The 14937-nt window shown below is 30.5% G+C and overlaps 3 protein-coding genes across 6 annotated transcripts in view; all 3 read left to right on the forward strand.

Moving 5' to 3' along the window:
- LOC113391780 (aldo-keto reductase AKR2E4-like) overlaps positions 1-14937 on the forward strand; it is a 168458-nt gene that overhangs the window by 36846 nt on the left and 116675 nt on the right. The gene's annotated exons all lie outside the window — the stretch shown is intronic.
- Positions 1431-6608, forward strand: LOC135194220 (uncharacterized). The gene is made up of 2 exons (XM_064219406.1): positions 1431-5723; positions 6345-6608. Exons 1-2 carry the CDS (start codon positions 1431-1433, stop codon positions 6606-6608), a joined length of 4557 nt encoding a protein of 1518 aa, XP_064075476.1.
- The window catches only part of LOC113391928 (CLIP-associating protein), a 46985-nt gene continuing 42121 nt past the window's right edge, over positions 10074-14937 (forward strand). For 3 of the 4 annotated variants that reach the window (XM_064219566.1, XM_064219568.1, XM_064219569.1), the window contains exon 1: positions 10074-10358. The gene's annotated coding sequence lies outside the window, so the exon portion shown is untranslated. The remainder of the gene's footprint in view (positions 10359-14937) is intronic. The other variant, XM_064219567.1, reaches the window with a different exon arrangement.

Genomic DNA, 14937 nt, shown 5'->3' on the forward strand with positions numbered 1-14937 from the left:
TCACGTCTACGTCTGATCTAATTTCTGATAAAGAACCAGAAACAGATAAAGAACAATTACCAGCTATTATTCTCGAATGTATAAAGAATATAACAATAAATAAAGAACCAAGTGATGTTAATATACAGAATATTATCAATGAATTCACAGATAAAATCAGTAAGCTATCATTAGATTATGCAGATGAAAATTATGATGTTCAACTTAATAATGCGATTGATAAATTTATTGCTTCTCTTCCGTTGAATATTGAGAAACAAACTGATGATATTATGACAAATTTAAAATCAAGAATCGCTACGAAAATATCCAGTTTTAATAAAAGAAACGCAAGTTCAAATAGACAAAATAAAAGCACCAACATTCATGTAAAAAATTACGATTCAGATAATAAATGCACGTCAACAGATTTCATAGATAGTAAAAATACTAAAGAAAGTAGTACTAGAATTCAAAATAGTGAAGTTAACACTCTGGTGAGTTCGTTGAGTGGAAACGATACTACTTTCTGCTATAATTATATAAATAATGTATTAACCGATAACCAAACAACGAATACTAGTAAGATGCCTATTTATAAGCAGACTACAACGCAAACAGTATTAGATAAAAATAATGTACGAGATAATAAAGAATCAAGATATGATAATTCACGTGTAAAGGATACATATTTAAAGAAATACGTTAAAGAATCGCTTTTGCATTTAAATTACGAAGCCAATTTAAATATATCATACACTAATATACAACTTATGCTTGAAGAATTATACAATCTCTTGTTACCACTAATAAATAATAAAAATGAAATATTAGATATTAAACTATGTTTAAAAGAGAAGGTATTAAAATTCTTAAATGCGTATTTTAATGTTACAATCAAAAAACCTAGCATCGCTCAGCAAAACAAATTTGCAGAAACTTTAGCAAATTTTGTTTTAAATAAGGAATCAAATAGTGAAATAGCTTATTTACAACAGCGAGACACAGATTGTCTTAGTGATTGCGAGAAAAGTACTTTTATTAACGTAGAATTAAATAAAATTAAGCCATTTTTAAATTATATTGTTACTGAGAATCTGGATAAATATTATGATCTTTATAAATCTGGAATGATTATAAAAGAAATAATAGAATTTCTTTTACGAAATTTATATTTGATCCAAAGGCATGATTATGAATTAAAAGTTAAATTATTTAATCTTTTGAAGTCTTTAACAGATCTATCTGATATCAACATTACTAATATTGCTAATGACATTGTGAAGAGACTAAAAAGTTTTATTGCAATTGGAAATATAAGCCAAAATAAATTAGTAACCACAGAGAGTAAAGATAAATATTGTTTTGGAAACATAATATCCGTTTTCAAATCAGAAACAGAATTACTTGATCAATGTAATAACTCCATTAATAAAAGAAAAACGAGTATCATGAAAAAGAGAAACTCTAAGATAGATACTGAATTGGTTATGTACACAGAGAAGTTGGCTGATATAATAATAGCTTGGATTAACGCATTACCACCTCAAAAATTTAACAAATCCAGAAAGATCAAAGAAACATTAGGCAATAAGCTTGTCGAAGATATTATAGATCAAGTTAAATTAGAAAAAATAGCTCCAGAAACTGGCATGGAAAAAGACAAATATTTGTGCTTTTTTATTAACAGATGGCTTCATAGATATGATTATTTTGACACTATTAACGAGGCAAAACCATACGTTAATCTGTTAATAGAAAAAATAAAAGATATATCAATCCCAAATTCTTTAAAATATCAAAAAGATAGTGAAAAAGAACTACCAGAAATTAGATTTAACGAAAACGTATCGGCTCAACAAAAAACTTTAGAATCTCATGAGATGAATAAGCTTAGCAGTGAAATCTCGCGTTGGGTAAATGAACAACCAGTTCAATATTTTTTAAAAAACATAAAGACTGTAACAAAAGATTTGAACCAAAAATTTGCGTCACGATTGCAAGATCCAATGAATACATCACGAAAACCAATCCCAAACGAAATTAAAGGTTGGTTAAATGAAATAATAAGACCAGAACATAAGCGAAATATACCAGCACTAGCAGAAACGCTTAAAAGTAGGATTGATAATTTAATTTGTGATAAAAATGTTATTCATGAACACCAAGAAAGTAACCAAATAGTAGATGAAAATCTCTGTTGTGACGAAAATATAACAGATATATTCACAGTTAGTCTTGAAAAAACAGCCAAAGGATTAATAGCTAAATTCGTAGAACATAAATACGATTCCGAGAATTTTATAGCAAGAGAAGCATGTGCCCAACTTATCAAAAGGGAACTTCAAAAATTAGGTGCTCTTTCCAAGTCAGATCCAAACATGTCAACAGACATAGAAGAACACGAAACTTCTATTGAAAAGTTGTCAAAAGAACTGCAATATATTAGGATTATATCTGACTGTTTCAGAAAGCTACCATTACAAGAATCTTTCAATGAAACAGAAAATTCGTTTCGAGCTGAACATGTAAACACGCTAGCGAAAATTATAAATGACATTGATGAAAACAAACAAGAATTACCACCTGAGAGAGATTATAATTACCATCTTACATTAAAAATAACAGAATTCTTTAAAACAGTTCATATACCATCACAATATGAAAACATGATGCCAGTATTGGTAAATGACTTAGTTAACAACATACTTGCCGTTCAACGGCTTTCTCCCTGTTGCTCAACAAACACCGGTGTTTTTGACCTAACTCTAAGTGATTATATAGAAGCTTATATTCGTGAAAATGATGAAGAAATTTTCGACGATGATCTCAAGTTGGAGGCTTGTATTTCGCGACTTTTTAGCGAAATAAATACGATGACTAATAAGAATTCTGCCGCTTGCAGGACATCGTGTGTTCCTAATAATATCGCTAACAGATATATGTCGTCTAATGAAACGATAACTCATTTTACACTTAAGATGGAATATGCCAATGAGATTACAAACTGGCTAAACAATTTACCTTTATTACCTCTAAGAAATAAAGCTTTTCAAAATCAATTAGTTTCTATGGTAAACAGCTTAGCTGAAAAAATGTCAGAAAGCAACCGACTCACAAATAAAAATCCTCACACGGATATTGATAGAGATTTGATAGATTATGTGTCTAATTGGATATGTAATCTTCCACTGGATCCAAATAAGGAAATCGCTTTTGTTGTTGTGATACAACAATTAATTAATCGAATGAATCGAATCAGTAACAGAAATAAAGAACAAAAATATAGAAAAAAACAAGAAGTCACGACATATAGTATAGATAAAAAAACTTCTAGTAACGTTTGTAAATATCCAAATTCTTGTCGTACTAAAGCTAACATTTCCCTACAAAATCGTGACCCTGGAACAGCTATTGTAGAGATTATAGAAGAATGGTGTAATAATCTCCCTGTGAAAGCAGAAAATGATAGCGCTTCTAAAACGTTGAAACAAAACGTTGCAACTAAAATTTATCAAAAAATGGGAGAGTTGAATATGAATCCCAAATATTTTAATAATAATATATTGTATGAGGAGATGCTGTCTGAAGAAATAGGCTTTCAGCTTCACAACTTACCCCAAAATAATAAACTCCAGAATACAATGAAAGAATTAAAGGAAAATTTGCTGGACATCATTATGGCTCTTAGAATCGAAATTAGAAACAAAACAACAGGAATCGAATATAAACATGATCTAGAAAAAACAATCGAAATGTCAATGCCTTACCCGGTTCGTCCCAGTAACCAACCTGAAGACAGTCCAGGTTTTAAAATATATAAAGATCGGTTAGCAACTATGTTTATATTAGAAAATTTTGATCACGGAAATGATGCTGTTAAGTTGAATAACGAAAAGAGGATAAGAACAGAAATCGATAAATATTTTGACAACGTTCAAGATAAAAACTCTATACCACTCACTAAAGATCAAATTTACAATGATTTATATAGTGCACTTTATAGCGTTCCATTTCCAAGTGAATCGTCCATGGTTGATGAAGTTGAAGAAATCAAGACAAGATGTGAAATAGACAAGTGGTTTGAAACTTTACCTTTGAGAGAGGCAACTGGTGTGGGTGAATTATTAAAATGGGATAAAATTTTGGCAATGCTAGCCAAAAGACTTCATGAATTTGAAAAATACGACAAAAATTGTGATGATAAGATTCATAAAGAAATTACTAAATGGCTAGTCAAACTACCACTCTTACCCCATCAAACAGATAATATCGACGATTTCGCAAATGATTTACAACGAAGATTAAAATCTTCTTTTTCTGACAGGAAACATGTGCCGCGAGATGTAAATAAATCACACAAATCAATTATAGATCAAAGCAAAAGTATTTTAAATACTGATGAAGTAAATCTTCCGCCTTCAGAATCGATTTACAATCAAACATCTCCAATTCAAAAAAATAAGAAGCCAGCAGACATAATTCTCGATATTGTAGAATCTTGGTGTTACCAACTTCCTTTGCCTGCAAATACGTCGCAAGAAAAAGAGGATGTAAAAATAATAAAAGATGATCTTATCGTTAAAATCATTATGAAAATAAGTGAAATTAATACAAACCCTGAAACGTTTAATGACGACTTCTTATATAATACATTGCTAGATGTTGAACTCGAAAATCTAATGGCAGAATTACCTGCATCTTACGAGCTTAATCACAGTAAAGATCATAGAAAAAATCAATTAAAAGAAGCTATTATATCCGTAAAACCACTTATTATAGATGAAAAGGCAATGTATGCATATAAAATAGAAATAAAAAATACGATAGATAAAATTTTAAAAGATCCATTTGATAAAAATACTGAAAAAAATATATTATTCAGTAATTTAAAAGAAGAAATTGCGGATCATTTTATTATTTACAATTTTTATAAGTTTGACGAAGATAGTAATTGGAAATATAAAAACTTATTTAATTGTTCTGTAGAGAAGTACTTTACATTGTTGGATAGTAATAAAGACGAAAGTATAGATGTACATCGTGATACATTGCCACAAACCAATCAATTACTATGTGAGTTGTCTAAAATTCCTACTCCTGGAGAAAGTTCAATCCTGGAAGAAATACAAGAAATTGAAATCAAATTTGAATTAACTAAGTTATTTGATAATCTTTCTTTAAGTCAAGATGAAGACAATTTAGCTCTTAAAAACCAAATAAAAGTATCGTTAGCAAAACAATTAAATGAAATAATAAAGGAAGGCAACGCATGTGATAATTATAACGAAATAAAACAATACGTCACTATGACTTTGAAAAAACTAGATGAAAATATTGATCTTCAGATTGTAGATACGTTCTTTAAGCGTTTACAACATTATATATCGAAAAACAATACAAAAAACTATAGTTTGTTTTATAAAGACGTAGAAAAACAAAAAATATTAGGTCAAAATGATGTTCCAAATGAGAAAGCCAGAGAAAACCAATGGTTTTCCTTGTTACCAGAAACTCCAAAATCATCAGACCACCGTGATCATTATTACAATGAACCCCTTAAATTTGATGAATATGAAAAAAGAGGTTTCGCGAATCCACAAGAAGCACGACAAAGAATTGAAAGTAGATTCAATAACTCTGGCACCAGTTACGAGGATTTTGCAAAAGGATCATTTTTATCTTCTTCTATAAAGACAGACACCGATGCTCAAGTTAAGACAAAACCAAATGGACAGTCAAAAGTAATGAATTCGAATCAAAATATTTCTTGTAGCCCTTCCTGCACCGCGGGCAACACAGTTGGAAGCCGTTCTAACCATAGCCAATCGAGTCCTTGTTTTACACAACCTATGAATAATATTTCGTCAAAGTCACAACAATCGACACAAAGTGAACAAGGAAATCATTTAAGCTTATCGGAACATACTTTAAATCAACAAAGTCTGGCTCACAGCACGTCAAATCGACGAAATGAAACCCAGCAGAAAACAAACGAAATGCAGCAAAATCAAGCAAATTTCTCAAAATCGATTCCAAAACCAACAACATCGGGACCTTCTTTTAATCAGTTTACACAACAATCAAACTCGCCAATGATTTCACAAATTCCGAGTCGAGTTCAATTTTCTGAACCAGATATCCATAAAAACTCACCCAAACCAATTCAGACAGATGGTCCTTTAACGAACAGCCTAGATGTACGAGCATATGGACATTTTTCTAATGAACCACCTCAGGCGCAGAAAATTTCTAACAAACCACCAACTCCATTTCGGGATAGTGAAGAACAGGGATTTTTTATTCCACCTGTACTTCCATCATCGACCCCAAAGCCCATGTTATATTCGAAAATTCGTGGTCAGGCGTGTAGACGACCTTCCATAACTTTTAGTCCAACAGAATCTTCTATACCAGACGAAAAAGACCAGTCTTCTCAAAAGAATAGTACTTCAAATGAACGGGTATCAGAAAAGATTTTAGATGATGCTTGTGAATGCTTGAACAAAAAAAAGCGTCCAAATGTTTGTTCTGCTCATATGCAGCGACATTGTCGAATCTGTAACGGAATGAATCCACTTCACAGTCGTATGCCGCCATTTCGATATCCCAGTTTTTATTACCATTGATTTTTTTAAATATATATATTTCATTCAAATGTCAATAGGAATATTCCATTTCATAATATTAAATCTATTTTTTGTATCGATACGATTGTGTACATTTATGTAAAAGGACCAGGAAATAAAATATAAATGTATTAATTTTCATTTTACATACACTTAAGGTTATCTGCTTAGCTTCGTGCGGACAGCAGTTACAAAACGCAAAATCACGAAACGAATAATTAGACGATCTTAAAGCGTTTTCACATTAGTGTGTCGGATATCGGTTTGAATATGTAGCTTCCACAATGGGATGTGTCCAATACTGTCTTTGTACAGATCCTTTTTTGCGTCTCAAATATAATAGACACAGTAAATAAAGCTATCTATTATAGTCTGCTATGGTGACCGAATCTGAACGATTTTGTCGGAAATATGTGAAAATCTGAATGAAAGTCTATCGCTGACTATCGGCTGTCAGCTATCGACATTCGATACCGACACCGGATCGGATAATTTGAAAACGCTCTTAAGGTCAATTGTTCACAACTCATTCAGTCGAATGCCACCAAGCAAGAGGAGCTGACAGTTGTTAAAAGCTTAATTATTTTAAAAATATTTATTATTTTAATACACACATTTTACATTAGCAGCCTGTTAATTTCCCACTGCTGGGCTAAGGCCTCCTCTCCCTTTGAGGAGAAGGTTTGGAGCATATTCCACCACGCTAATCCAATGCGGTTTGGTGGAATACACATATGGCAGAATTTCATTGAAATTAGACACATGCAGGTTTCCTCTCGATGTTTTCCTTCATCGCTGAGCACGAGATGAATTATAAACACAAATTAAGCACATGAAATTCAGTGGTGCTTGCCTGGGTTTGAACCCAAAATCATCGGTTAAGATTCACGCGTTCTAACCACTGGGCCATCTCGGCTCCAATAAATTATTTATTATTATTATTATCATCATCAGACATTTTTGCTTAGTCGGTCATAAAACGACATTTTTATTTACGTGCGAGCTTTGTTTAAATTATTTAATAATTGTTTATGGTTAATAACTAATTTAATACTTTATATATTTAAAAAAATCTACGTAAATGTTATGTACGACAGACATCGTGATATGCCATTCCGCTTACTCGTTACTAGATTTATTTAAGAGGGAGCAGTATAACGGATATACAAACATACTTTAAAACAATTAACACTTAAAATAAAAGCAGAAATGATCAAAATAAATTTATTTTAACAAATATTATGATTTTATTTTAAAAAAAAAAACTATTAAGATCTTTTATGTCGGATTAGTCGTTTTTACGAGATTTTTTAAACGGGACTGTGAACCAAATATTCAGAGTCGCTTAAACAAAAAATACCGTACAAAAGTTTAGTCTCTTGTACATGATATTAGACATATTATTTGTCAGAAATGCATGTTTTCACAAAAGTTACAAATAAGTTTCGTTTAAACGCTGTGTTTAGCTATGAAAATGAGTCGTAAGTTATTTCTGTAAACGCTACATAAACGAGCACATTGACTTCGTTAGAATGTATTGATAAAAAAATATATAAAGTAGGAAAAACAGATGTTTTTTTATAGATCAAAGAATGAAAAATACAAAAGGGACGATGACCTACCAAAAAGTTGGAGAAGACTCGTTCGTAACAGAGATGAATGGAAGAAATTAGGAGAGGCCTACGGTGACATTGGCGTCAGAAGGTAAAGGAAAAGGAAATAATTTCTGTGTGGCCCGAGCCTACTCTTTGTGAAAATAGCATAACATGAGGCCAGATTACCCGTTCGATGTAGCTCGGAGTTACGGTAGCTTTTTTCAGAATTACCAGCTCCGTTTTACCGCGCAAACTTATACTACCCCATAACACTTGGGTCCAAAACTGTCTGTTCGATGAATGCAGGATTGCGAAAAACGTTCGCCTTCTCTTCTCCACATGCGCATACGTCGATCATCACTAAAATGTTTCACTTTAGTTTCGTCCGTAAACAGTACAGTTCTCCAGTTATCTATAGTCCAGTAAAAATTAGTCTTATAAACCAGTCTTCCTGGGCGGTTGAAGTTCGAGTTCTTTCACTACTAGTCTCCTGGTAGCGTTTCTACATATTCCGGAAAGGTCTTCGCGAAACATCTACTATTGATGATCTTTGCGATTCTCCTTCATTCCTGAATCCTAACCACCATTGTTGCTACGGTTTTCATATCTATGTGACGGCAAGAACTAGGCAAAATTATCGCTAATAACACTGAAACGAAACCAAACTAAAAAGAAAGTAAAAAATACAACAGTAAAATACAGTATGTATGTGGAAACACTAGCGACTGAGATTTTTGCGTTGAATGAATATTTGGCCACTTAACTTTTCTGACTACCCACTTGAAAATAACACTATAATACATACATAACGTTATCGCTTAAAGCCAATGTTTTTTACCAATGAAAAAAGTCATAAATATATCAGTAATGAGTCGAAATCGCTTCGCTAATCATTACCTTGCATATTATTTTTAGGCCGAATTGTAGTTTTACTTAGGGTGGGCTCTACCTTGTTTTGAGTGGTTTATTTTCAGAGTGTTTACATTTTTCTCTACTGTAAAAAACAAAAGCAAATAAAAGTGCATATAAGAATAAATATCTCATATTGGCTATATGAGATACTTCATCGAAAAAAGTGTTCATCGAAATGTATGACAGGTTCCAGAAATGGCTCTACTGTAACTGGAGGGTAGGTACAGTAGCGCCATTCCGTCATATTATCATTTATGCGGAAATTAATATTTATACGTTTATTGACTGAGATTTATACTTTTGATTAAAATAATAATTTGGAAGTAGCAGCCTTTGAAGTTAAATAATAAGTAACTTTTTCTCTTATATACTGTTTTACTATAGCTAGTATTAACGCCTGTCGTCAATTTCATCCTTCTAGCTCTTTTTCCTACCTCTACGATCCATAGAAAAATTTCAAACTTTAATTTTAAATTTAAGTTGTTTCGTCGATGTGGCGTCATCAATGCCTTAAATTTTAAATAACAGAATAGTCAAAGTATAATATTTTAAACTTACCTTGTTAATCAATTTTCTATTGGTGAAAATGAAATGAAAACCCTAACAGTAGTTTTTAAGATTAGAATGAGCATTCTCACAGACTAATAAAGCAAGGGAATCCAATATTAAAATTTGTGCATATTCATTTACTGTAAATCAATATCCATGAACTTCCATTACATTTACATTTAAATCATTATAAAAGTACTATCTAATTTTAAAATGATTAAATACTTTATCTTAAACTACTTCTATTACTACATTTCCAGATATTTAGTACAATTTCACTATTTATTATTATATATGATTAAAAATGAAATAATTCTTAAAATATATATATTTTTTTATATTTTGGCTGTGTAGTGTTCAGTCGTAGCGTACTAAAAAAAATTGATGTTACTGAAAAAGTAGTATCCGTGACGCCATGACAGGTCACGTGATGTAAATTTTTGTTGGGCATGCGCGACTACCGAATATCTTCCGAGTGATTTTGAAACGGTGAGATTTTCTTGAAGAACTAAATTTTAAACCACATTTCGTGTTTATTAAAAAAAATTATTCGTTTGTAGCATCGTTAAGTGCCAGTGGATGACAGTGTTGCAGTGTTTAGTTATAAAGGTCAAATCTATACAAGGCTCTTTTCTTATTTTCACATCTATATAAAAAAGCAGTGAATTATTACAATTGTGATTGGATTTCCAAGGTGGGAGACTTGATATATTTTTTTTATTACTTTATTATTGTACTTCTTCAGCCAATATGAAATGCTGTCGTTAACGTTGATAGTATTTGACAGTGCTTTGTAGAAATTCTGTTATGTCAGGTCTACGCAAAAAATACACATTGCACAAAATATTTGACTCATCGTAAGCTAGATTTATCATAAATGAGATTCGTTGCATATAAAATCTAGAAAAAAAGAAAGTAGGACCTTCACGATGCGTCAGTTCTAGATACGTATAAATTATCGCTATCCTCAATTGGTATTATACGATGACATCATTGTTCAGTGTGTATAAATATTACAAACGATTCACAACTCCTTATGGAATATTGCAATTGAGACAAAGGATGCGTTTATGCAAACCCCCAACCTACATATGCGATCCTTCCAAGTCCATTAGCTTACTAAATTCGCTTGTAGAGTTTAACGTCTTTTAAATTCTTAATTGTATACGTTATATATTGTATATAACAGATATTATATATAGTATGGATATATATCTAATGAGACTAGAGTAATAAGCTTTTATCACGAATATGTCTATAAGATATCTAAAAGAAGTTTTTTTTTTTGGCTTTAAATATATGATCCTTGCCCATCAGTAAAGTTTTTTTTTTATTTTAAACTAGACAATAAAATACCTATATAATCTATTCATTATAATGGATAATTATTGTTTCTTGGTAAGAATAATTAAAAAAAGAACAGTCTGTTAATATCTTACATATGACCCATGTATTATTAAGGAAAATGTGTAAAAATCAATCTATCATGTAATATATTTTATTTAGTGTAGTGTAGTGTAGGTAGTTGAATGAGTATTTCAAAATAATGCTGTAAAGATGGCTAAAAACATTATTTTTCATAACAATTTACAGATGTGTATCTATTTTTATATCTAAACGAATATAAAGCTTTTTAAACTGGACATATTTTTTAAAGAGCATGTTAGTCGTTGATATTTACACTAGTGGAGTCATCAACTAATGCCATAACACAAATCATTGGTTAATTTTTTTATGATATACTTTGTTCTTTGCAAATAACATAGTATATTGGATATAATTCATTTCTTAAACAATGGCTTGTCCGAACATGTATTCAACGAGAAGGTGTTGATTCATTTTTCATGATGTCATAGTGCTAATAGCTATTATAAAGGTATCTTGGTTACACAAGAATCTACTGGTTACTTTAAAAAAAAACTTAATTATAATTAATCTCGGAAGATAATCAAACACTATATCATGTGAAGGTTTAAAATGTATTATTTTAACTAAACCATGTTTCAATAATTAGGTAACACCGGACATAGATTAGATTTCCTCTTAAAATTTGTTTGTACAACAATGACATGTAATGAGCTTGATTGACTGCTTGATTGGTCTAGTGGCTTGATATAGGGCCACAGACCCAGGATCACTGGATATTCAGACGAAAATTCATTCTGTATAGTTGACTGGTCTCCCATGATTGGGCAAACGAAATTGAAAGTCCATTAAACCTTAACGAATACCAACATCTGTTTTTATATATATAAGATGTAAAAGTAAATGTTTCCTTCACTGACCATCTGATACGGTTGATGACACTTACCCGTAGCTTTCTGTCATAGTAACATCAATTTACAATTAGTGGTGTATATTTTATCAAATTATTAGTTACAAAAATATTTAAGGAGGTTTAAATCAAATCAACATTTACTTTATTCCAGTAGTCTTTTACCAACACTTTTGGATCTTCATTTGCGTAATCGTCTTAAATGTAAAGCTAACACACTACCAGCTATAACATCCTCAAGCCAAATATAACTTACTTAAATAGGCATGTATTACATTGCTTTAATCAATGTGGTGTTGCCACCTTGGTCTGCCTTATTAATAATATATTTGGTAATAGAAACTGGATGTGATGGACGCAATCAGATCTAGCCAAAGCATAATAATACTACATATACACCCATCATTATATGCCTTATATAAAAAGGAATAATATCCTATTACAAAAGAGTTTAGAGATTGGTGCTTTACAGACATTTATTTTACATAGATAGTGTATGTAATGTGAAAGTTCAACGGTAAAGGACTCGGTGTAGAAGGGGGCTAACTTAGAGAGTCCACATGTGAGTCCCACTGTGGACCTCAAAATGATTTTTGAGAGAACTGTTTAACTGGATTTAAGAGAGATGCAGAATGTAAACATGTCTGTTTACCAGCCATTTGGTCTCTCGGTGTGCTAAATATATGTCAATGTTCTATGAGTGGTAGTAATTATCTTACAATATTTTTTAAATATAAGGGTGGGTCACACAGGAATGTAAGTCTGGAATAATTGTTAGTTAGTCTTGTAATTAAAAATGCATTAAGTAAGACAATATAAACATATTCCCATAAATGATATACAAAGCCATAATACCAGCCATGCCAATAAAGCCATGGAAAAAAAATAGTAAAAGTTAAGATGTAGTCTTAAATAAAAAAAATCATCTCAAAAATTATATATATTTAGTAATAATTAAATATACTTATATATATATATATTTTTGAATCGAAAAACTTTTCAATCTAAACTTCTTTGATAATTTGCATTGAAATGCTTTTTTGCATTTAAATAATAAAAATGTCACACAGTTCTCCGCTACCAACTTGCATGACCTCTAAATATTCTCACACATTTGACATTCTAGTGATTCTTTTCTATTTATTGCTTGCTGTTGATCTTGTCCTCCCTTTCTCTTGTCCTTTGTGCCGTTTTATCCTTTTCCATCTCAGATACAAACTCTCGAACTGGACTCGTAATCTCTGTTTGATTCTGTTTCATTTGTAACAATATTGGTCTCATTTTGTCGAATTAGTTCATAATAACTTGTATGTCTGGTTTTATTGATAAGTATAGGGATAAAGTTTTACACAAAGATGGTTTTTAAATATATTTACCTGCTAATTAGATATTAAAGAAGATATATTATTTCACATGGTTTACTGTCGAAAAAATATTATTTCCTTTCTGATAATTATAGTAAGTTACAGGCATTACAGTCTGTCAATTTTTGTGTATAATTAATTCAAAGAAACATTGTGAGAAAAGATGCATGTGTGAGATGAGAGTATGCCACAAGTGTAAACACCAAGTTCCAATATAAACTGGACATATGAGTGTACATAAACTGTAGCAGACATAAAGGAACATTTATATATATATATATATATATTATATTTGTAATATATATATAATGTAAGCCCTCAGGAGAAATGATATTTAACGACTTAATTGACTAAACTTCTAATAAATTTAATTGAATAAAATTAGCTAATTTGATACAAAATATTCGTAATTTATATACATAAATCTCTTTTGAATAAATATATTTATTAAATGAACATCCACTCAGAATGTAAATACAAATAGTATTGATGTGACCAGTAATTAATTATGTATATATTTTTAATATCTAGTATATTATTTATACTGTATTTTTAACCTGTTTTCCTCAGAGGTATAATCATACTAGTACCTAGTAACATTATTTCATTTAATTCTGTTTATATTTATAACTTACAACAGTTTACTTGAATAAAGTATATTTTGATTTTATAATTCCAGATATTTATAATAGTTTTAATAATATAACTTATAAATAAATATTCAACATATATTTTTAAAAGTTTAAGAGACAAAACAATAAAAAAAAACATGTTTGATTTTGGCTTTAAGAAAAAATAATGTATGTGGAATGTTTAATGAAACATAATTAACAATTAGTCAAGTGACCTGAGTCAGAGACGAACTGAACATGCTCAGGGACATCAATTTATTACAATACATTTTTGGAAAACTTGAATCATCAAGCTTTACTTGTTATTTGTATTCTACTGAGAAAAACTTGCAAGATATTCGGTGATTATTAAAATTCTTTCAAAAAATTTGTATAAATTACTAAGTATTAACAAAAATGTTATTAGGTACTAGCCGCCAATCCTGGTTTCTCAAGGATGTACATAAAATGTGTTCAGTGAAGGATAAAGAAAGAAAAATTATTGCTTTATTTTTATTCATTACATTAAAGTTTCATCATAATTATCACATGCAGGCCTACACAATGCTTTTGTTCACCGCTGAGCATGAGATGAGTAATAAACTCAGATTAAGCACATGAAAATTCAGTTGTGCTTGTCTGATTTTGAATCTGCAATTATCAGTTAAGATTTCATGCGTTCTAATTACTATCATCTCCATATATGTCTTTATAAAACTTTAAGGGTAGCTAGTTTATAATAAATCTAGCCAGATTCTAAACTGCCCAGTGAACGGAGCATTTAATATACAATCAATAATGTGAATTACGAGCTTATAATCTTTGATATAAGTGCATTTATAATTGTACTGAAATTAGTTTTATTAACTATAGGTACAGTTTTGTTATAAACTAATGATTCCTTTAATTATTTAGTAACATATGTTTATTTCATTTATATTAAGTATATATTGTACAGAAAATAAATTCAAGACCTCTTTAGACTGTGTGCCCATTAAAAGTTGATGTGTAGGCGTTGGTCCG

The sequence above is a fragment of the Vanessa tameamea genome, chromosome 28 (assembly GCF_037043105.1).
Source record: "Vanessa tameamea isolate UH-Manoa-2023 chromosome 28, ilVanTame1 primary haplotype, whole genome shotgun sequence".
Taxonomy (NCBI): Eukaryota; Metazoa; Arthropoda; class Insecta; order Lepidoptera; family Nymphalidae; genus Vanessa; species Vanessa tameamea.